Source organism: Sinohyriopsis cumingii, chromosome 8, assembly GCF_028554795.1.
Source record: "Sinohyriopsis cumingii isolate HCF-2022 chromosome 8, ASM2855479v2, whole genome shotgun sequence".
Lineage (NCBI taxonomy): Eukaryota > Metazoa > Mollusca > Bivalvia > Unionida > Unionidae > Sinohyriopsis > Sinohyriopsis cumingii.
In genome coordinates, this window is record NC_142968.1 from 48,362,402 (window position 1) to 48,388,597 (window position 26,196).

Below are 26,196 nucleotides of genomic sequence, written 5' to 3' on the forward strand. Positions count from 1 at the left end.
TAGACAGACAGATTGGGTCATCATCCTTGAGTTTCACTGTACTTTTGGTTCTTTACTTCATACAAGCCCCAAATTTATTAGTTTGAAAAAAAAGATAGCATGCCCCTCAATACTGTAACACGTCTGTTCTGACTCTACCGATGTGAGTGTGAGTGTTTATGTCGAAATGTTTAAGTGAGATATAAAAAAATGGTCAGCTTGTAAAAACGCGAACCAATACTGTGACACTCAGTATTTTGATGTGGTAAGAGGAAATGGTACAACACACACAAAGAGGGCTTGTAAGTTCACATTTCAGTCTGTCTGCACTGTAATGGTAACAACGCAAGAACATAGGGATTATTATGCCACACAGTCCTAGAACAAAACAATGCATCACCCGTTGTAAGCCATTTCATTGGCTATACTTATTTTCTTACTGCGTTCGCTTCGAATTGACTTGAGTAGCTATTCAGACAGTGACGAGAATGGCCATGCTTTACTGGGTCTATCCTATAGGCGATTTATATAAAAAAATGTTTTTAAAAATTAAACTAATGCACGAACAATCGTACCATGGGCGATCCCATGGAAATTGTGTCCGTCTTATTGCAAAATACATCAACATTTAATTTAACCGTGCAGATCGCTAGAACAAACCTCTGATAATACACATTTTGAAAAGTGTTGTGTGACACGGATCGCCATTGTCGTTTGGTGTCTGCTTTCTTGTTCGAAAAAAATCGTTTCGTCTTGACTATAAAAATTTAATTTGACTAAGTTTTACGCACTACTTGAACTAATACATTTACGTTGTAGGTGTAAGCCGTCGTTCTCAGTTTTCTGGAAGTTCGTTTTTGCGTTTCTCAGATGTGATACTATTTTTTATGGACCGAACGAAATTTCTTTTGGCGTGAATCAGGACTCGTGGTTTTGTGGCATAATTGGAGAGCATTGATTAAAGCTCAGTTATGTCGTCTTCGAAATCGCTGACACGGATCTGAACTAACACTTCAGGTTTTGTGTGAGGCGATACGGTACATCATTGCTTTTTACTTCCTCAATGAAATCGTTTCATCTTATTGCAAAATTACATTTGACTAGGTTTCATACGCAGCAGGTCCCTGTATATAAGGTGAGTGTCTTAGCGTCAGAGTATTCATTCCGCTCTCAAACGATCAAGAAGATGGAAGAGTCAGCACAGATCGACCTGCTGGTCAAATATTTGCTAAAAGTCATACGAAAGCATAATTCACATGCGAAAGTGGCAACAAAACTTACTCTTTTGGTCGTTGATTTGATGAGAGTCATACGAAAGTGTGTAAATGCTAATGAAGTTTGCTATATCTGCAAAGGTAAATGGGTATTTGTCTCCAGAACACCTGCTTCGTCTAAGAAAGAGAGACAAAAGTCAAGATACCTAATATCGTTGTCAGGAGAAAGGACACTGGAATTCAGAAAAGAGAAGAAACAAAAACAAGACGAAACAGAGAAGAGGGATTCAGAAGAAGAAGAAATTGAAGATGATGAAGAACTTGTACCAGTAAAGACATGGAAATGGAAAAATTGACAATGTGAGCCGATGCGTTGGCCCTGATGTGAAATTTCATACTACCTTCTAAAAGAGAATAGACCAGAAAGAAAACGTAAGTGTCTCTTGGTCTTGACATTGTATAATAAGGATGGCGTGTTTTGTTTTTATTCACACTTTATGAAATTGTGCTCTTTCACCTCTCTCTATCCCTCTGGATCATGTTTTAGTTAGAATTGAAATGGAAGGATGTTTTCCTTCACGCAGCTCTTTAGGCCTGCAAGTCGGTAAACAATAGTCAGTCTATTCATCCATCATTTTGTGTCTTGATGTTTCCTAAATCACACACTGATGCCATAAAATAACGGGTTAAATGGGTTTTGTAGTGTTGGGAGTGGGGGGTGGGGTGTAGGTGTTTGGCAGAGTTGGTCATTGCAGGTGAGGGCTTAGGTGCTTTCAAAAAACTTTTTCTTCTTCACTCTGTGTTGATAGTATATTTGGGGTTTGTATGCGTTCGCGTACGTTTGTGTGGATAGTTTATTTGGGGTTTGTATGCGTTCGCGTACGTTTGTGTGGATAGTTTATTTGGGGTCTGTATTATCTCCCTTCTGTGTTGATAGTATATTTGGGGTTTGTTTTTTCCTCTTCCCTCTGTGTGTGTGTGTATGTGTGTGTTCGCGTACGTTGTGTAGATCGTATAATTGGTTGTTTTTTTCTTCTTCCTCCCGAGTGTGGATAGTATATTTGGGGTTTGTATGCGTTAGCGACGTTGTGTGGATAGTATATTTGGGGTTTGTATGCGTTCGCGTACGTTTGTGTGGATAGTTTATTTGGGGTTTGTAATATCTCCCTTCTGTGTTGATAGTATATTTGGGGTTTGTATGCGTTCGCGTACGTTTGTGTGGATAGTTTATTTGGGGTTTGTATTATCTCCCTTCTGTGTTGATAGTATATTTGGGGTTTGTTTTTTCCTCTTCCCTCTGTGTGTGTGTGTGTGCGTATGTCTGCGCGCGTACGTTGTGTGTGTGTGTGTGTGTGTGTGTGTGTGTGTATTGGTCTCTGTTTGTCCCTATAAAAACTCACTTTATCCCTATCAGATACACTCTACCTACCTACCTGCAGTAGCGTGTATTCAGGTCAGCCACTTGCAACACTGTTGACATTTATCCCCTAGTGTTCAGTACAGTGACGTCACTGACGCTGGAAATTTCGAGACTATAAATATGTACTTGGGGATTTCCATAGGTTGTAGCTATACATATGTACTTGAGTTCATAAACAGGAACGTCACTCAAGCCGAGGCTATGAAAAGATAGTGGGATTTTCCAAAGGAATAACCCACAAGTTGTGGTATAAATAGATAGTGGGATTTCATATGAATTTTAGCTGATTATAGCTGTAAATAGATACATGGGTGTTTATCCACGATCGTCACACAAGTTGATATTGTAAGTAGTTACTAATTTTATCCATTTTAGTCTAAACCATTGTAACTTAATTTTCGGGGATATGTTTATTTTCCTTTAAATTCTGGGACAATTTCGTCATTTTAGCGTTACTTTTAGTCACATCCATTTTGTCGTTGAACATTTCCTTGATTATAGCTATTTATAGCATCATTACAAATATGCAAATTTTTGAACACCCCAGCAAGATTTCAGGTCTTGGTAATGCTTTATATATAAATCTCACGCTTGTACTAGTGTATGTATGTCTCTGTCTCTGTTGTGTTTGACCCTCTACCATCATTGTCCCTAGACACTCCCACCATGTTCAGTTCCCCATGACGCTATACAGACTCACCATGTTCAATTTCCATATGTTAAATTCCCTTGTCCCCAGAGTGACCCAGGGTTTTTTGCCCATGTTAAATTTCCATTGCCCATGTTAAAATTCCCTTGTCGCTAGAGTGACCCAGGGTTTTTTGCCCATGTTAAATTCCCCTTGTCGCTAGAGTGACCCAGGGTGGTTAATGTTAAATTTACATTGTCGCCAGAGTGACCCAAGGGTGTTTTTAATGCTAATTCCCATGGTCGCTAGGGTGACCCCATTCACTACTTATAGAACTCTTTTTAATTTACGTCATTTACCTTGCCTTTTGACCTTATGATCTGAAAATCGATAGGGTTTTTTCTTACCCCTAGTCCAAGCTATCCAAAGTTTGGTAACTGTAGACGGTATACAGCTCACATTACTGTTAGTTTGGTTACAGACGGACGGAAGGAACGCGAATAACATTATAGCATACTCAATTAGATAGTACGCTCCCACTTAAAGTGGGCGTATGAAAGCTCGCGTGTTCACTAGCTAAGTGCAAAACCTAAGCAACGCCAGTAAAAGATTAAATACTGATCACGACGTGTCTCTATTCTTGCAATGAATGCTAGTAACAGATCCCTAGCAATGAATGCTAGAAACAGATCACCAGCAATGAATGCTAGTAACAGATCACTAGCAATGAATGCTAGTAACAGATCACTAGCAATGAATGCTAGATCACTAGCGTGGTCACTTTCAAGATCTTAGGATGAACAGTACCCAAAATTGAAAATGAAAAACTATATTTAACCAGAATCGGTGAAGCGTACAATATGGACCATACTTATTTATTAAATAAACAAGAGAGTAGTTCTCATACATCCTCATACAAGATGTGTAATGCTAGATAGGAACACGTGTGTATATCATGTCAAAACCGGATGTTGTAATGAGCTAAATTCAAACACGTAACCAAAGCTAGAAGAATGTCAAATGTAGATCACAGTGACGTTTCATGATGTGTAGTAGTACTAATGTTCACAGTCATCAGGTGTAATGATTAACACATGGAGAATCAATACATGACGTGAAACTAAAGGTAGCAAAATGTGCAATATGGGTCACATCGCCCTAATTTTAAGTAGTACTCATCCTATACAGCATCTTGTCAGGTTACATGATTCCGTCTATAACATTAACTACACAGTACAAAAAAGATCAGTGTGGTCATGAGCTAAATATACAAACATAATACAAGCCAGCAAAACGTTAACTGTAGATCACTGTGATATTTTTTCGTTGTCAAAGCGTGATGTTAACAGGGATGAATGCTATCGTCTAGGTTTATAATTCTATCTTTTACATAATTTGAAAAATAAGCTTGAAACAAAAAATTGAACCAATTATATTGAAGCATGAACTAAGGGCAACAGTGACCTTCGTTTGCCATGAGAGTCGTATTGATCACAAATAGCCAAAGTTCTGCTGTGAGTTCCTGTGCAGATGCTGACGCCGATGCCTGGTGTACTAAAATCGCTTAGTTCTATTCCGAAGAAGGGAAATTTTATTTGATGAGAATAGTAAATATGTTCTTGTATTATTACCTTCGTTTCCTGTAGTACAAATTGAAAAAAAGAAACCCTGTCGAGACTATCATTCCTATTGTCGCGCAGGCGCAGGCCGTTGCAAATGCTGCTAACGAAATGTGCCTTTCCGGCGTCATTCTTCAAACTGGTGTGTCTGAAATGATTGATTATACGATTATTGTTGTTATATAGATATAGCAATGACGATCCAATAAAAATAAAAGACAACTTTTCTTCTCTCTTTTCCTTATCATTTTTAAAATAAAAAACCACATCGAAGTGATAAATGTTCCAGCCCAGCTCAAAGCGAGGTGACCATGGAAAATTTGTTTAAAATAATACGGTATGTAGACATAGTGATAGACATCCTGGATGCCTGTAATTTAGAACATTAATCGTACATATACCAATGAAATCTCTGGGACAGTTACAATTTAAGTTTTTTAATCAAAACAAGACATTTACCGTTAGATATTTCACTCTGATCACCATCCAAATAAAATGAATGTTAAAGATAGCAGCCCCCCCCCACCACCACCACCACCAAACACACAGCAGATAAAAATGCACAGCGGTGGCGTTATCACCATTTTCAACTTGCAAGACGTACAAAATCTCGCAACAATCAATTAAAGTTAGGGGAGTATATTGTAAATTCTACATGTATGCACTATTTATGTTCTGCTCCGTAGACAGCATGATTATCTAACAATCTTTAAGATGGTGTATATAGTTTCTGACCAGGATCAGTCGAGGATGGGAGTGACAGGTTAGTTATGCAAACCGCACCTAATAAAGTTTTTTGTAATTTTTCATACGCCTACATCATGCACTTTTTGTTTCACAACAACTGGCATCCTACTTGTATGGAATAAATTGTCTAAAGTCCTATCACCCTGGGGAGCGTTTAAGAGTGCATATGTGTGATTTGGAATTTTAACCTAGCTTTTTCAGTCGATGTTCGCACTGTGTCAGATTATACAATGTCTGCCACTGGAACCTCATGTAGCATCATGTCTCACCCAGTCACATTATACTAACACCAGACCGACCAGTCCAAACACTAACATCTTAATGTTGAGCGCCTAGCGAGGCAGCTGTTAGTGTCATTTTTATAAGTCCCTGGCATGACTCGACTAAGGTTCGAGAGCTTAAGAACTTTACCATCAAACTCTGCAATCTTGTTTCTCTGGCTGGTAGCCACGTGCATCATTTAAAAGCAATTCAAAGTCTCAAATGTAAACAAAACGTATAATAAATGAACCAATAGAATGAACTGGAAGATTAAAGCAGTAACATTGCACACATACTGTCATATAATTTATCAAAACTTAATTTCATTGTCCCGCTAAATTCGACTAATAGGATGTTACAAAATTTTAGTGCATCTTAATCTTAAGCTCCTACCTGGCTTCAGCAATACAAGTTGAATTTAAAACCTATGCGCCCATTTAAAACGTGGTGTCTTGTGTGGGCTGCACGAGGAGCTGATGCTATCGGCTGAACGTTACCATTATACGACTGTGTATGAGAAGATGCCAATTTTATTCAGTATTGTCTGTCCATGAAAAGGAGCCCTAGGTGGCCGAGTGATCAAACGAGCACTCGCATCTCACCCATGTCCCCGGGAAATCGAGTCTACGCTCGACGAACGTGGGTATGTGGGAAAACTTTAACTTTTAGTCAGGAATTTGTGTTATACAGGGTTTAACTGTGGGCTTATTCAGTTCTAAAAATATCTGGTCTTTTATGACTTACGAATTTGAAAATGCACTCTATTTCTAATCTGGCAAGTTCATAGAGAAGGGAAGCACACCCTCCCCCTACCCAACATACACAGACCAACACATACACGCATACTTTCAATGAGGCGTGAAACTATACAGATTAACTTAATTCGTCCTATACCATGATAGTTTGGATATCGTCTGTTTAATATAAATTACTTTCAAAGTTTTTAATTGTACATTATGTTTTTCGCACCTGAACTAATGTTCCGTGTTTCCACACTATATTAGTTAGTTCCTCATCGAAATGTTGTTGCTTGTATGAAGATCATTTCCTTGTGAAATCCATTTTCTATAACCTGAAACCATCTCTTTTCACACTAAAAAGTGAACTATTTTTACTTGCAAATGGGGATTTTGTACTACCTTACTAACCTTGTCTCAAATCCTCCTCTTGGGTGACTGGGGGCGACTGAACAAGAATAGGTTTTGATTCATTCATTTGGAACCACGAAAGAAGGTGCTGTACGTTGTTTCTTCAGAAATTGAAAATTGGATGTCGAATGGCCGCTAGCGTCAAACACTCGATGTAAGATCCGCATAATTGGCTTTGGTTATCGAATGACAAAGTTTTAAAGTTCCTTTAAGTGACTCAATTGTTTTTAAGACTGAACGGTCTCTTAAGCACTCAAATCTAATCTGGCCTCCTCTGACGATTGGCCGAATACTTTCTCCCCAACGTGACCCTTATACTACAGATTGAACCCATTATAATCGTCACATTTTTTCAGACGGTATTTTATGGATAACTAAAGCATGGTGAAATGTTATATTCTAAGCCATTCTTTTTATGAGGATCTTTTCCTCGTAGATCTATCCCGATATTCGCCAATTTGGGAAGTATCTCTAATCTCTGATATTACATCCTAGTTTTTTAGAGAGTCGAAGTTATATGGCATTATGAAATCACAAAGTTTTATATGATATACATTAACAAAATGAATGGGAGTGCATATATTTCAATATTTACAGCGACAAACGCCTTCCGACGTAATAGTTATGCGATTTTGTTTTCAACACATTTAGATTTATATCTGATCTAAAGACTTTGGGGAGTCCATTCCAAACAACAGCACCAAAGTAAACAAATTACATGTTTTTTAAAATATATGATTTCGGAAATGGTATTTGGCAAAGATAATTTGTAATCTGTCTCAGTTTATATTATTGGTACTGTTCTTCTGACTCGAAATTAAGAAAAAACAAAAACAAATCAAACAAACAAAAACAAAAGAATCCATCCCCAAAACACCCCATGCCATGCTAATGATGTGTACCCAGTTAATACTATACGCTATGCATTAATATGGACTTTTAGTAACCTAGTGTGTATTCAGATTCAGATATTTCAGATTGCTGGTGTACAGAATGTGCATCCAAGATATGGTGGCTGGAAACTGATAGAAATTATTACAAAAATATTCAGTGCAATACTGAAAAACTATTCCTGGCTTTCTAACTGGAAGTTGTACATAATTGTAACAAATTTTCAAATGAGCAATAAAGTGTAAAAATGACCATGAGAGCTACAGAGCTAAATCTTTGCTATCCATTTTGTGAAACTATTTGTAAATGTTTTATATATTCGATTTAATACATGGTACAAAACAAAAATGCAAACCTTTTCCCATAGCAGCATCTTTTAACTTACAAGAAGCTATCTAAGCTAACATGGAATGATAATCAAACGTCTATGCCACATTTTTGGACAAAGGCGTTTGACAACATATGGTACCATGACCTTATCATACAGTTTGCGTTACTGAGAATTACTCGCAATCTTCTCGCTGTAATTAAAGGATGATGCTCTAATATAAATAGCATTGTAACTAAATTCTATTTAAATGGAACTAAAGCCTATAAAAATAAGGTAAGTTGTCCGTCATGGCGGAATGCTTTCCACGCTTCACTACATTCAATATATCAATGATATGTTAAAGTTGTTAGAATATTCCAAATTAAGAATAATCGTGTGATCGCTTTATTCTGGAAACTCTGCATTAGGTGATACCACCGTTATATCGAAAACCCTGCTCATTGACAAGCAATGCTTGATATCGCACACTCGACCATAACGATCTAAACAACTACCGCCCAGTTTCTAATCTCCCATTCATATAAAATATTTTTATAAATGGTTGTTCTATCCAAACTTGTATCTCATCTGAATTAAGACAGTCGTTTTAGCAATGTACAATCTGCACGTTGCCCTTGCCACAGTACTCAAACTAATCTTCTAAACGTAGTTAATGAAATTCTATCTGCTTTGGATTGCGGAAAGATTATAATCCTCACCGTCCTTTATTTGTCTGCAGCATTTGACACAATAGACCATGATATATTACTTCACCGTCTCCAGCATGTATTTGGCATTCATGATTCAGCCTTACTGTGGTTCAAGTCCTACTTGATCAACAGGACACATTGTGTCTGCAAATGGATTACACTCCATCCCAGTTAATCTATGTTGTGGTGTTCCATGTGGGTCTGTTTTTGGACGTGTTCTATTAATTCTATACATTCAGTCGCTCTCAAGTGTCATTGATCATCATCCAGTGTCTCACCAAATGCACGCCGACGAAACCCAAATGTATAAATCTAGACACCCAACGGAAGTTAATGCTCACATCCAAGGTGTAGAGAGGTGCAATTCTGATGTGAAATCATGGATGACATTTAACAAGCTACAGATGAAGATGATAAAACTGAGGCCGTTCTGATCACAACACAACGACTTTCTCAGTCACATCCTTTCCCTCAAAAAATAAATATCAGTAATACCAACATTAAATTCACAGTCAGTACGAAACCTAGGTGTCACTCTGGACAGTAATCTCAAGTTGCACCAACATGTCATGAAAATATGCAAGGCTGCATATCTTGAGAAGAGACTCATCATCTCTGTTCGCAAATATCTTTCAGTTGATGCCATTAAAACACTTGTATGTTCATTAGTACTTTCAAGACTGGTCTATTCTAACTCAGTTCTGTCTGGTTCATCTCAATATCTACTTCCGAAATTTCAAAAAGTTCAAAACACAGCTTCTCGGATCATACTTAAATGTACCACGATCAGAGCACATCTCCCCGCTGCTCTGTACCCTACAATGGCTATCCATTCGATCCAGAACCAAACATAAAATTTTTTCTCAGTGCAACGTTTCACTGACTGCCTCCAGTCCAACATACCTACCCTACCTCACCCATGTGTACACACCAGCAAGATACTTACGCTCCTCTTCTGACAATTGTATGTTCTTTATTCCCACTACGAAAACGAAGTCATATGGACAACGTTCTTTTGCATACCAGGGCCCAGTAACGTGGAATGAATTGCCCACTGAACTTAGACACAAAGACACAGTGATCCCATTCAAGCGTGCTCTCAAAATTCACTTATTTCGACGGCAAGAACAAACTTAAAGACCTAATATTGTTTCCTACCTTAAATTATCTCAACATGTTTTTTTCTTCTAAGTTTTCCAATTTCATGGTGCTTGCGTTTGTATCGATTTCATATAATATATCATATTAGTATATATGTTTTTATCTTATAGGTGTTGTCTAATGTTGTAAAGTGCTTAGAGCTTCTAAAGATTAGGCACATTACAAGCCTCATTAATATTTGTATTATTATTACTTGTACTAAGAAAACTTGATTTTTAGAATCAATGGAAATAAGAGTTGCATTATCATCTTCATATAGAAGAGAGACTGCGATTTCAAGTGGTAAATCGTTTCAGATTTTATTCCGGCTTCGTGAAGACACAGAAATTCCTATGATCTCTGACCCAAGCTGTGTAGAAGAAAGGAAAATGCATGTTCAAAATGAGGAAAATTACTACAGTCTCTTTTGGGAAAACAAAATATAAATTAAACAAACCCTTGACCACTGAACATCTGTATAAGAAGACTTTTTCCAAAAGCGATTTCTGCTTGCTACTTCTGGTCATATATTGGATCGAAGACATGAAAATATTAGATGTATTTCAATATGTGTGTGTGAAGCACATTCAAGAATTCTCACACAAGGTCAGGTCTACGATGAACAAAAGCGTGCTTAGAATTAAGAAAATTGTCGCTGAAATTGATAATGGATCGACTTCCTTTACCATGTGTTCTTATTAATCCCCTTAAGGAGGAAATACATATAATGATATTTCCGGTTCCGGTTATGGAAAGTTTCACTTCATTTGAGACACTGTAAAAACAACAACACAAACAGCTGTGGATCACAACTATTATGTATATGAAATTAAATTTTGGTCCATATTGGTCTTACGTTTGTCTTGTTCACTGAGAAAGTTCATATTTTCTTAAACTGTAACTCGTAGCATAATAATCTGTATTGATATTCACTGCAGGTCACTTGTTTAAATCATGTTCTATTTAGCCTTTATATATTTGTTCACTTACCTTATGTTTATCCTCATGAGGTGTATTGATACAGCCTATTTCTTTTATTAAGTGCAGTCCTAGTTTTCAACATAGCACGTGACGCACAGTCGAACAAATTCACGAATCAGTGGCATCAATGTCCTGTATGTCAATGTGCATGAACAATGCAGCTGCATTCAGTTAGCTCAGAATGACTAGTGCAGTTTGGTGCACAAGCACATTGCACGACTTATCCTCCCTGATATGATAATGTTTCACATCATAATATAAATCAAGTCTAATAATGATTCTCGTCCTACCGACATGTATATATATATGTTTTGTATGCGCCTATATACAAATCTGGAATCCACGAATTTTAACGTTTCACGTGTGTGCACCAATTTCACGTGCACAACGAGCTACTTTCCTGCCTTTCTTCAAATCGTCACAAGAGTTATAAACGCGATTATTTTCCATTATTGAGTCATGTACCGTTAAATTTTCTTTTCTTATAATATTGCCTTATAGACCAGTTTTGAATACATATGTTGCATTTAATATACTGTCATGAGAGTTTTGCATGTATCTATTTGAAAAGGCTGAAAATGGTATGCAGCACGTGAAAGGCTATACATGGCGGCAAGCATATTTGGTGGAGCACGAACCCTGGAAGTTCCCGGAATGAACTACGGACCCTCGAGAAACTAGTGTCAAGCTCTCTCATGCCCGTTTTGGACGAGCCGAGACTCGAATACACAAAGACAAAGATGACGTGTGAGTAACCTGTAATGGATAATCCTTTAGACTACTCGGCCAATCGAGATCCAGAAAAGGTTGAGGAAATTGGGATAATGAAGTGGAAAACACAACAATAGCAATCTTCTTCTTTTTCTTCTTCTTCTTCTTCTTCTTCTTCTTCTTCTTTTTATTATTATTATTATTATTATTATTATTATTATTATTATTATTAATGTTATTATTATTGTTATTATTATTACGGAATATACACGAGTTCAATTGTAAATTGCAGACTCAGATCTGGAGTCCGTGCAGTGCGTTAGAGTAATCACTAGAATAAACAATATATACCCTGATCTATACTGTTTGAAGTTTGTATCGACTTATAATGGAGTATAAACGGTATTACTATCGCACGATTCGGCTGAAGATATAGTGATAGTGTAAGTTGTCCCATCGGTCTTAAATTTTAAAGCTATATTGCCCTTGCGGTATCCATCTGCCAAATATGTGCTGTTTTGCTAATCGGGGACGAGTGCGTCATAGATCAGATGTACAATGGTTTTGTTAGAATGGTATTTCCAAATATATTTGACCACATTTTTCAAATTGAAATAGTTGTAGAAAACGTTTGATATATGTGACGTAAATCGTATTATGAGCCTCGGTCACCGCTCCGGTGGCCTAAGTGATTAGAGCATCCGCCTCGGCATTAAGAGATTAGTGTTAGGGCTGATTGCCCTGGTGTCTGCGGCATGACGCCTCAGTGCTAGACATCACTATAAACTGCCACACTGCAGACGACGTAGCAAAATGACTGAAAAATTGTTAAAGTTATGTTACAAATCAAAATCTCTCTCTCTCTCTCTCACACACACACACACACACACACACACACACACACTGTTGGGGGATGAATCGTGAACATTGATGAGGATATAGAGATGCTGAGCATGCAGTATAACTCGTGAACATTTGTTATAGCACTCCTTTATAGTATTACGGTTATTATTATTATTATTATTATTGCAGTGTTGTTGTCATTAGTATTATTATTATTATCACATTCTTCGTCTTTGTGATCATCATCTTGTCCTTAAAGCCATAACTATTATAATTATCAACACATCCATGACTACTATCATTATCAACATCACCATTACAAAATAAAACTACCACTGACATTACAACTAACACCTAGACCAGCCATTTATAAATCACCATAACCGTCGTCACCTCTCTCTCAGAAATGCGACCCTATTAAAGATTTTCCGTGGGATGATCTAGTACACAAGCACGTTTCGCTTCAAAATGTTTACAGGTTAGCGGGAAAATATAATTATTTTAAAAGCTATCACTTTTGCTATGCTTTGACTATTAGAAACATAATGAATGTTATCTTGCAAAGGTGTACGTTAAGAAGGGTGGGGAATCACGTGTAAGAGATTAATTAAGTCTTATCAATCCACCTATACTCTGAAAACAGTAAATGGATTACGTGTTGTAATCAGATGTTAATCCTGTCATGAAAAGTTCAACAAACACAGAATCATTCATGAGAAACTATGGGTACGTATAGATGTGGAAATAATGACATTCTTAAGTGCGAAAATAGAACTAAAGTTCTGCTCCAGAAATGTGAAGAGATTGAATAAAAACTGAAAACATTCCAGAGAGCAGCAACTGCAGCCAATACAAATATCTCTCTCTCTCTCTCTCTCTCTCTCTCTCTCTCTCTCTCTCTCGCTCGCTCGCTTGCTCGCGGAATGGCATTTCCCCAATGATGATACAGATACAAGAGGCGAGTAATAATAGTAGTATTAGTATTAGCAGTTTTACTACTACAACTACTACTACTATTACTACTTATAATAATAATAATAATAATAATAATAATAATAATAATAATAATAATAATAATATTATTATTATTATTATTATTATTATTATTATTATTATTAATAATAGAAAATCAATGTGTTCAGTCACTTCGAATGTATGGTCACGTTTGAACGGAAGGGAGGGAAAAGAAAATAATAGTTAATCCTTCCTGTAATCTCCTGTTATACTTTCCTCTACATTTTGGATTCTAAAACTGAAAATAGTGCAGATAACGTTGCCGAGCCAATCCAAAGTTAAACCTACAAACAGTTGCATAAATCGAAGTCAGACCCTCCTCCAATCCTTCCTTCTGTATACTACACCCCCCTCCAGCTGCGCACTGAACGATTATTTTAATTTTATGGAATTTTAAATCGTCGTGGCTTACTTTTATCCACTGAGAAAAATTAAATATAATCGCCCTGTATCATTGCCACACATGCACACAAAAATCGATGTTTTCCCCACCGAAATATCCATAATCGAATGGGATATTTTCTTATATCCAGATTTGACTGTTAGAGAGATCTAAATGATGTATATTGATATATGTGAGGAGTATTTCTTGATTAGCCTAAGCCCAGGAAGGATTACTTAATATCCGATCACGGTAGCAAATATCAATAATACAAATAATTCCCACATTTGTTTGTGATCCGTTAGTGATCTAAATAATTTCGATATTGGCATATCGTAACAATTCAATTTCTAAATCTCAAAAGTATCTCTCTCTCTCTCTCTCTCTCTCTCTCTCTCTCTTGTCCGTTTAGTCGAATTTAGCCTGGCTTAGTTCTTTTTTTATTACATTTATTTCATTTCCAAAGAAAAGTCATTTTACTAATTGAAGATGAATTAGCAAAGGACGATTAACATGTCGGCATATATTAAAAACAGTACATTGATCACATCAAATATAAAGATATGAGAGAGAGAGAGAGAGAGAGAGAGAGAGAGAGAGAGAGAGAGAGAGAGAGAGAGATGGGTGGGGGAAAGGAGGGTAAGCTAAATTATAATTGCAGTTTTAATTTTTAATTTTCCGGAATAAAATTCATAAGTCCTCTCTGGCATGATTGTACATAGCAAGCTAATGTAATTCACCTCATTTCAATTTCTGACAAATACGGAAGACGAAAAGGGAAGACAACAGTCATCAATAAATGTATACTCAATGAACTAATGCTGTAAAATGAGTTTATGCACTAACTCAAGAAGAGTAACTGTTTTCTTTTGGATTAGTAATCCTTAACGTAACCATGGGGATTACCAGACAGATCGTAATGTAGTTTATTTAGACCGTGATGCCAAACTCTATCGAATAGATTGGATCGACAAATACACCCACGTAAGTCTTAAAATTTCTTAACAAATTTGTTGTTGTTGTTGTAGGGTTTAACGCCATTTTTCAGCATACTATAGGCTATACATGGCGGCCAGTATTAATGGTGGAGGAAGAACCCGGGAAAACCCCGGAAAGAACCACCGACCCACGAGAAGCTACTGGCAAGCTTTCTCACATACCCACATTAGCCGAGTCCGAGACTCGAACCCAGCAGACAGAGGTGAGATGGCAGTGATCCGTAACGGAGAGCGCTTTAGACCACTCGGCCACTCGGGGCCCCAACAGATTTGTAAACCCATCAGAGGCTTGTTAAAGAGTGAAGCAGCTATATCCTTGGGAAAATATTAATCTTTTCTTCAGTTCGAATTTGACTGTCAGCAAGACCATTTGCTCTTAAATGGGATTGGCTATTAGACACATGCATTAGGTGACACGGTAATTGATAGTTTACGCTTAACAGCATATCGAGCATGTATCACTTTAAAATGACTGGTGGAAGGCTAATTAACCTATTCGTCACTACTCCATGACATTAATCAATAGACGTTTTTCTTATTCAAACATTTTTTTCTTTTAAAAAAAAGAAACAAACCCTATTTCATTTCCTTGAACAACGAATACTTTATGCTCACAACTTCAGTATAAGGACAGATCGAAACGTATTAAATATATTATTTCGGCAAATCTATCCATGTATTTTATTTTAATGCAACAACTTAAACTGGATGCGCACTGCAAGTTAACCATAATGGTTAACATAATATAACATAACTAAAATCTGTGTTGAAAAATAAAAATAAAATTGGTTGCTTGGTTAATTGTAGATTTTACGGCACACCAGCACTGTCAGGCTATATAGCGCCGCAAACATTTGTATATGATAATGATTTATGTATCATACAGATTTATTACCAACGAGCGATGTAAGTGCAAAAACACAATGATGAGATGGCGAAGACAGCATATCAAGGTTTACCATCGACGGGGAATTTTTAAACATGTGAATGAGATAATAACAAATATATTAGTGTAATTACGGCTTAAAAATACTCATATGAAATGAGGTAGCAAGCAAGCTATATTTTAGAACAAAGGTTAAATTCATTCAAACATTTTTAAATACTAGACACATTTACCATATAAGAACGTTCCTTCATCTGCTGATCTTTGCAGTAACGATCGCGCGTGGTTTGAAGATCGAACCAATCTATCAGAAAGTGCTTCACTTGGTTCATGGCAAGAAAAGCATTCATTTGAAGGAGTGGGTTATATATAAGTATGACCAATTCTAATTCTTGCAATGACTATCTCGTCCTTACGAAGAATTCTTCAGGAAGGAGGCCATTTGCCAAAGGAAGACTCGATCATATTGGGCCTGTTATTGACAGTATCTTTAATGATGCCTTACACTTGCTAAAAAAGAACCGTGTGGTACCAGGTTTAAAGTCAGTGTTTTATATCTTAGAAACCGAAGTACTGATTGTAACGTTGCCGTTTTAGTAAGAGGAGTGGTTAATTGGACTTGGCTGGCGTTATCTAGAGGATGACCTCCCTCGATATTATAGCCCGGCGGGAGTGAAAGAAGAATGGAATTTTAACAGAGAACTGAGCGAGAATACTGGGAAGAAATTAAACGATTCGAACCCCCTTTTGAAAAGAAAATAATAAATTCAATCATAACAAATTAATAACGGCAATTCCAATGCAAGTTAGATTAGATCAGTAGTATTTAACAGGTGTGTCTAATTTGAATGTATTTCATCATCATAATGAGAGGTGAAAAGAACGCAATGTCCACGACCGATTTGCATCAGCTTCCTCTCTGACCCTATATCAACGTCTCCTATTCCCCCTTCCAAAGCTCTATGCTTTGCCTCTTCATGAACTGCCTGGTTCTTTTACCCTGACCTCGTCCTTCTTTTTTGACTTCTAACTTCAGACTGTCTCGTCTTTCTCTCAGAAAGCTGTTCCTTGGCTGCTCTCTTTCAGAATTTGTGCGTCCTAGGACTAAACATGTTTTTCTATTTACAAGACAACCACCTGGTGCCCTTCTTGTTTCACGAAGAAAGCACTAATCTTTGTATGCCTCCCCGGAGTCTAGACTAAGTTACCACTTCTAGGAAATTTCCAGACTAAAGAATTTCGACTAAGTTCGTCACTTTAAGGTCTGAGTGCTCTAAAGTGTACGCCCTAATTTATTCTGCTCAATCGTAGGCAGCGGTCCCTATTTTTTCCAAATAAATCATTCCTTTCATCAGGTTTAAACAGCTCAGAATATGTGAACAACAGTGGGTGACAATTTCCCTTTGAAAAAATGATAAGTGGACACAGATTCCTACCAAGCGGTTAGGGTTGGTAGCTCAAATGTGTACTTTTAAGGACGGTGTCAAGATACCCCGGTAAATTTCACTGAGTCGGAATTCTGTCAATTTGAAGTTTGCACTGACATGGTGCGGGAGATGAATAAAGAAAGGTCGAAGTGACCCTTCACAACGGCTTTTCTGGCTTAAATGGGAGAGAATTTTAATGATCAATGCATTCGACCTTAAAATTTTCTGTAATTCAAAATTCGACACTTCACACTGATATTGAATCATAGCAGATGATTGAATGTTAAATCCGTTAGCTTTACATACGTTTCAGTGCAATGTGTTTTCCCCTGATTTCGGCTGCAAATATCAATATCATTCGGCTGCAAATATCGATCTGATTTGCACTATTGAAAGTTCCAGTAGCATATAAACGATCGCTTGAACACCGTCAGTCTAAATAGGTGTCTATTTTTTAAATTCGGAAAACGCTCCTTATAAAAGTTTTTTCAAGATTTGTCTCGGATAGTATTGATTCATGCAGAGTAAAAATTATTTTGGTTTGTTTTAGAAATCAGGGAGTTGTTAAAAAAACGACATTTGGATTTTGATATTATCAAAGCTGGAAGATTTTCTATTGCCAAATTTGGGATGGTGTTGGTATAATATGTAATATTTGAGTTTGGAAGCAGATGCAAAAGCAGGGTTTAAATTGACGGAACTTAATTTTAGGACATATTATACAGATAATGTTTCTCTACGATGTATAGATATGGTTCATTCACGTCAGCCAAACGGCTATAAGATAGGGATGTCCTACACGCCGCCCGCCCCCCCCCCCCCCCCCAAGTGAGTCATATTGCTTCCTAGTGATTTTGGTCGATCATCTTGAAACACAACTTTTTGGCTGAACCATAAGCAACATAACGATGGTCCAGTTTGTATCTCATGAAGGTTATAACAAATATGATATATAGGGTACGAACAACTCTCCCACCAGCACCGCAGTCAGTGTGACCTATTACTTTGTGTAAATCAAGGGCTTTCAACCAATCAGCTTTCAATTGTTTAATGTGCGATGTACATTCTAGGCCTAGTATTGTTTATAATTACACTAGGAGTATTCCGTTGGACTGATGCACATTTAAATCAAGTGAAAATGTCTCTAAACAGGGGTTTGAGACAAAAAAATAATTCGTTCCTGTTTTATATCAGAATGTCAGATATTGATATAAATTATTTATTAAAGTATTCATTGGAATTACTAAAGTGCCAGTTCACTTTTGAATTTATACTCACAACTTTGAAATTATTGTGAAATCATTCAAAGACATTATGGACTGCATCAATGTACTTTAACATGACATTCAAGACTAAGAAATTCGTTCGGAACATTCTGTATTATTGGGACCTGTGATGGAACACATATGATTCTTTGGGATTTCATTTACAACACTGTAAATGTCTCTTTAATTTTTTCTTTCTTGGTCCAATTATACAACCCCAGATCCGTAATAGGGTGGGTGGGTCTAAATTTAGATATGATAGGTATACTTAAATGAATATAATATTCCGAGGCTAATTAATACAATAATTAGAACTCAATAAAACATTCAATCAGTCAATGATCAGCGCACTGATATTGCTACCTTACACTATCGTACTTCGAAGCCACTTCCTTTGAAGTTATACTCCCAAAACGACGCTAGCGACTCGAGTGCACGTCTGTTTCAGTTTAAATCTAGTACAAAACAAACATACTAGCTTCATCATGAGAGGAATATCCTAAAAGTTTTAAGGCTTTTCAATATTTATTTCTCCACATATGTCCAGGTATATATCACACATGAAGCAAACGCTATTATTCCATTTTAGCACCTCGATTCCTAAATCCATTCTAGATATACTTGAAATCGGGCACGCAGATGATTAAGGCTTTGCCCGTGGCAAGCGTAAACCCAAGATCAACAGTGCTACCATACGGACTGTTTATTGAGGGTTTAACTCTGTAACAGTTCGCTGTTCACAGTAATGATTAATTTGCAAATAGGTAAGATTGATAGACGGACGAAACAGAGAGCTGCCCCGTTGCGATCGGTTAATCCGGCGTGATTATTTCCGTCACGTTATATGTAGAACAATCAAAATGCTAGGCTCACATATTTTAAATGCAACTAAGCTCCCAGTCCTTCTTTGTTCAGGGTGCTGTATCACTATCTCATATGCCACATACCAAGATACGCCAAATTACTCAAACGTCAGCATTGATAGTGGTGCCGTCACTTTGTTTGCCGCTGACAACGATATTTATGTGCACGCAGACATATCTAAATCAGAACGCGTCCTGTATTCCTAAGGGAAAAAAGAAAGAACAATATTGCAGAAAATTGCATCAAAATTCAGATTTGTACAAGAGTGCACGTGAGAGAAAACGGCCGACGTGTCTCCATAAAAAATTTTAACGCGAAGCGTTGTGGACGTAGCGTTGAGGAGACAAGTGTATAATATTGGTTTAAAATGGGATATAGTGTATCGTTTGTATCCACATGGTCGAGGAATAAACAATCCACTTCAACTGTGTTTGAGAGTGTGTGCTCGAATGATGTTTAGTCTGTTTCAAAGTCACATATGAAACTCAATAAAGACGCAGGACAGAGAAACGCATGCTCATTTGTTCAAAGATATTATTCACTGTTCGTGCCTAGTTTATTCAACATAACACTATGAAACCGACAGTCTAATCTCAGGAAAGTTTACCAGTAACAAGAAACGATTAATTAATACGTTCTCGGTAGTTTGTAATATAGACACGTATATCAGTCGCCGGAAGTTCGTTATTTATCATGGGTTTTAAGAATACAACTCCCTCTCTGTCTGTCTCTCTCTCTCTCTCTCTCTCTCTGAGATGCTCAATAGTTGCCAGTAAGGGGGCAAAGATAATTTAAAGTAGTACATTTTAAAACGAAGAAGCCGTTGCTGCACTCAGTCATATTTCTAGTTTTGAGTGGTATCAGTTAACACATAGAAGATTCGATGGTAAGTTAAGTCAAGGAAATTAAAAATTACATCTTTAATTCTCGCCAGCTGGAGTTCGTTACGTCGGCTTGGAATATTGTAGCTTGTGTTCTTTCAGCATATTAATCGTTAAGAATGGGTTTTGATTCCGAAGGTCCCCAAGTCTCGAATTAGACTTGAAATTTTAAAATGTTAAAATATGTTAAAATATTTTTATTATATATATATATATATATATATATATATATATATATATATATATATATATATATATATATATATATCTATATCTATATATATGCGCGTCTGAGTATGATCGTATACAATAACGTATTTTATGCAGTATTCTCGTGTAAATTTCTAATACGCAGGTAATGTTCTTCGTTCTCAATCAGTGCGTTATATTAAATGTTTGTACTTTGTCTCTGCATGCGTCTCTTGAGTACGTCAATATTTTAAAAAAAGCCCTGATCAGTTTTCAACTAAGCTGACCACTTATTTTTACAGTAACATTTTCGGTCATAACTGTGTAAAATTTCATTAGCTCTGTTGCATCGTTTCTATCCTCAGGGATGAACCTGTCAATAATATAGATTAGCAATAAGTGCATGAATGCCTGCTTATCCTTTACTAGATGACAAAGGGCTTGTGTGGACCTCTTCGGTGGCCTAAGTGGTTAGAGGGTTCGAACTCTGGTCCAGTCATACCAAAGACATACGAAACAAAAATTGATATTAGCAGTTGCCTCACTTGGTAATCAACGTTAAGAGGTTAGTGTTAGGACTGGTCGGTCTGGTGTCGGGATAATGTGACTGGGTGGGACATCATGCTACATGTTTACAGCATGAAGCTCCAAGGCTAGACATCACTATAAACTTTCATACTGCAGACATGTGACGGAACGTATTGGTAAAGATACATTAAAAATCTAAATCACACACACACACACAAACACACACACACACACACACACACACACACACACACACACACACACACACAGCTTGTTTGTTCCTACTTTTGTAAAAACATCATTCCATCTCAACATATGGCAAGTTTGATAAGCATGAGTTTGATTTCTACACATTCACATTTAGAGAATTAAAAGTCCAAATATAAAAGACGATGTAATTTCGGTTGATACTGTGGCAGAGTTAATTTTTTGATATAATTTCATTTTAGTAAAAATTCATATTCATTTTTGTCACCAAAGTATTTGGAAGTTAGGATGCATTTTCACAAAATAAATCTCGAATGTGTAATGAAAATCAGAACGGAAAGAGAAATAAGAAAGTGAGTATTTGTAAGAAATTGTCTTATCTGTTCAGTATGCAATCACTAGGTTAAAGAACAATTGATTAAAATAAAACATTTTGCTAATTACGCATCACGATTCGAGACCTCATTGAGATCCCTATTTCTCACTTGTACACTTATTGCTCTCTTCACGATCTTTTTTTTTTCTTTTTCCAAAAGCCGTTACCCTATAAATGTTTAGGAAGTGCAACCTGCACATCCAAATCAGTGACCTGGACAGAAGGTGTTGTTGTAGGGTTTAACGTCATTGTTCAGCAAAAGATAGGATATACATGGCGGCAAGTATTAAATGAGGAGGAAGAACCCGGGGTAACCCCGGAATGAACCACCGACCCACGATAAGCTACTGGCAAGCTTTCTCACATACCCACATTGGCCGAACCCGAGACTCGAACCAACGCAGACAGAGGTGATTGTTGTTGTGGGGTTTAACGCCACTTTTCAGCACACGATAGGCTATACATGGCGGCCAGTATTAATGGTGGAGGAAGAACCCGGGAAAACCCCAGATAGAACCACCGACCCACGAGAAGCTACTGTCAAGCTTTCTCACATACCTACATTGGCTGAGTCTGAGACTCGAACCGGCGCAGGCAGAGGAGAGATGGCAGTGATTCGTAACGGTGAGCGCTTTAGACCACTCGGGGTCCCGACAGAAGGTTAACTTTTAAATTAAGCCCAAATTAATGTTTATTTTTCAAAGAGAAATTGGCTTCAACCTTGATTATTGTTTCTATTGTAAAATATTGATGACTAAATGAAATCGTTCTTATTATTTCATTTTCTGAGTATCTGTCTGGTATAATATTCCTGAATCTAAATTTTAAAAAAATAAATATTTAAACAATTTTCGAAAACAAAAGAACAATATGCCTTACTGTATAGTATGCAATAAAATATCAGTATACACAGTTTGCACCTAGCACGTATGGTAACGACTGAAAAACGGTATAGGTTTCACTTTTCCACTTCAAAAGAAAATTCGTTTAAATGTGAGGAAAATGTCACCATATAACATTATATTCCTATTTTCAGAATTTTCAGAAATTGATTGAGTTAACATATTCACGCATTGAAGTACAAGTTACCAATCCTAACAAAGTTGTTCATTTTTGTAGATTTAGTTTTTTTGTTTGTTGCTCTGTTCAAACTTTATCATTACTTGGCACTACACATCTACTACTACTAAATGTATATGATTTAATTAAAAATAAACACTCAGTGGCATATATTTGATAAGACTATCCTATCCATTTTACTAGTGTGTCTCGTTTTGCGGACACCAAACTAACATCAATATGTGTGTGTGTGTGTGTGTGTGTGTGTGTGTGTGTGTGTGTGTTGTAGAATAAGAATTATTCGAAATACACTTACCTTCTTGTTAACTTTTAAATTCCAGTATGTTTCCATCTACAAAGTAAAACTTTGTACAACCTATGGTGCGATGTTGTTTTCATGAAGCACATACCTTTATCAATTGTTATGTTCACACCTGATACTCTTACGCATTTAAATGCCATTTTAACTGTATTATGTATATTTGTCAAGAGTAGTTGGCATTAGAGTGTATTAGGCAGGAGTACCAAAGAATTCCATGGTGGCTGGTTTTATTGTGTATTGACAAGGAAAGGCCCATACACCTGTATGATTTTCTATATACCTGCATTGGGGTATGAGGTACGTACACAAAGACAGTTAAGTGCTGGGAAAGAGGCATGGGTCAATATCGATTAGGGAAATTCCAGGTGAACAGATCACTGCAATAATAATAAATCACTGTCAAAAGTTAGTTCGAAAATCTCTCTCTCTCTCTCTCTCTCTCTCTCTCTAATATTCCATTGACTGATTTAGTTTGCTACAAGGGGTACATAAACGTTTCTAATAAAATACGTAAGTACATGTGTCGATGAATTGGTTTTACTGCCTTCCAGCATGCAGACACTGTCAGCAATGTACTTATCGTACACTTCTTTTTCACGTTTTACGCAATATTTATTTTACCATTGCTGATAACATCTGAAGGTAGCAATATACAGCTGTGGCAATTGAGAAGGAAAGCATTATACGCGTGGTGAGTAGGTCCTTTTTAAAACTGATTTGTTTTTCTCGTATCTTCAAATAGCTTTGTTGACTGACTTGTAGTATACTTAACTTTATAGCAGCAGTTTAACCACACACACACACACACACACATATATATATATATAAATCTTTCTGTATAACACACATATATATATATATAAATCTTTCTGTATAATGCATCTCCTAGTATTGAAACGTGATATCATTAGCACTGTGAACCAATGATGGTGTAGACATCTTGTATTACCTGATAGTATTTAAAATTACAAATCACCTGGGGGAACGCTTGTCTATGTTTGTGATGGAACACAAGATGGGTTTTAGAACGTTGTGAAAGCCACAAGAAAACTAAACAATTCAATGCAAATATCATTGAACTTTCGATTTCTTTAATCACTTCCGCTTGTGCATATATATAGAAAAAAAAACTGCTGCTCTCAAAGCTCCAGCCCACACCTACACACGGGTTTCAATCATCGTATTAAACAGAAAAAAGAATCATCATGAGGTTAATTAGTGCTAAAGACAATTAGACCATATAGACAACTGAAAACAGAATTTTGAAAAAATGTGATCAGCAGTTGATGTATTTAAACTACGTGGTCTTAAAACATTTATATTCAGAAATGTAGCAGTTAAAAATGGTTACAATTCGGTCGGTATCTCTTTAATACATGATTAGGTTTATATATATATATATATATATATATATATATATATATATATATATATATATATATATATATATATATATATATATATATATATATATATATGTGTGTGTGTGTGTGTGTGTGTGTGTGTGTGTGTGGTGCTCGCATCGTATGAAACCAGATTATTTTTAAAGGAAAAATATCTTGTTCGTATACGAGGGTGCTTTCATCTCCGACGACAACGACTGCAGTCATACAATGCAGTCATTTTTTCAGGCTTGTGTGCGTGCGTTCATGTTTGTGTGTGTGTGTGTGTGTGTGTGTGTGTGTGTGTGTGTGTGTGATTTGTGTCATTTAAACTTTACAAAAATTTCAGTCATATCGTTTCGATGACTGCGTTGTGGCAGTTTATAGTATTGTCTAACAATGGGGAATCATGCCGCATACATGTAGCATCATGTACCACCCACTCACATTATCCTGACACCAGGTTGACCAGTCCTAAGATTAACATCTTAATGCTGAGCGCATAACGAGGCAGATGTTAGTACCATTTTATAAGTCTTTGGTATGATTCGACCGGGGTTCGAACCAGCGACCTTTTCATCCGGGGCGGATGCCCTAACCACTAGGTCCGCCTGTAACTTTGCGCATGTGTGCGATGTAATGTCATTGTTTACATGCACTGAAATGTCTTTTGTATGGTCTGAAAATGAATTTGTCGTATAAATATCACAACTTATTATGATGAACAATGCTTACAACTTTTTCCAGAAAATGTATTTAATCTAAAAGCAACCTCAATAACTTTGTTGATTGTGTAACATGGAAGTGAATGTTATGAAAAGGTAAGAATAGGATCAGTCAAGTGGTTCAGGAAAAACATCCCAAGAAAACCAAACTAAAAGCAACCTAACTTTGGCCAAAACATGCGCAGGAAGTATTGAAGAACGTGACAATGACGCTGGACTTAACACGGCAAGAAAGCTTCTATCAATGAATTTACGATATATATGTATTTAGAAAACCATAACCATTGCCACAATGTCGCCGTTACGTGCAAATAGCAGTATATATGATGCCAAAAGCGTCTATATAATACTGGACCGGGAAAGATATTGGTCTTAAACAGCCTTTGGTTCCATTAAACCAGACAGCATCTACGTTTCATCACAGTATAAGCATTGTAATTTCTCTCTAGAACTGACAAATCCTGTCATTATTCACATGTGTACGAATTAATCCGATGTCGATCGGCGACATATGTGGGCAAACCGATTTCAGTCGAAGGTTTGAACACAATATTTGATGACGTCACCGTTGTAGACATAATAAGTCAACATCACTCTATGTCTTCAGCCCAAGTTAGCGCTTGAAAGTGCCACAGGTAATCATCAATATTCACCCGTTTTATTTTTATCTAATGCACGCTTTGTCTTCTCAGATCCGGTTTAATAAAAACCGGTGTTGCCTCTCTTCATTCCCTCTCGAATCATTGTATCTGCCACGTTCGAATGTTGTTGTTATTAGATTAGTCACGTAATGGAATTTGTAGAATTTATCACCTCAATACGTTTAGGGTGCTCCCGAAAAAGAACGGAATTACGAGCGACTTCGTTTGCTGAATTAAAGGGTGGTACCTATTAAACTTAATATTTAAACTTTCTTTAAACCTAACATCTTGATTATTTCAAGCAACGTTTTAGGTCAGATAGATTCTTTTTAACACATTATTTGCATCCTTCCAAACTTTAGATAGATTGGGGTATTGGTGAGATTTACGATAAACGGGGTAATGGAGCTTTATCAAGCACATTGTTGACGCAACGCCACCTCCACTG

At 36.8% G+C, this 26,196-nt stretch overlaps 1 protein-coding gene across 1 annotated transcript in view; it reads right to left on the minus strand.

Annotated features, from left to right (window-relative positions):
- LOC149793447 (uncharacterized) overlaps positions 1–11,249 on the minus strand; it is a 40,164-nt gene extending 28,915 nt beyond the window's left edge. Inside the window, exons 1-2 of the mRNA XM_089966377.1 lie at positions 11,058–11,249; positions 4,873–5,008 (exon numbers count right to left, since the gene is read on the minus strand). Of these exons, the coding sequence (XP_089822503.1) occupies positions 4,873–4,991 (119 nt within the window). The 5' untranslated portion in view covers positions 4,992–5,008; positions 11,058–11,249. The remainder of the gene's footprint in view (positions 1–4,872; positions 5,009–11,057) is intronic.
- Positions 11,250–26,196: the final 14,947 nt, after the last annotated feature.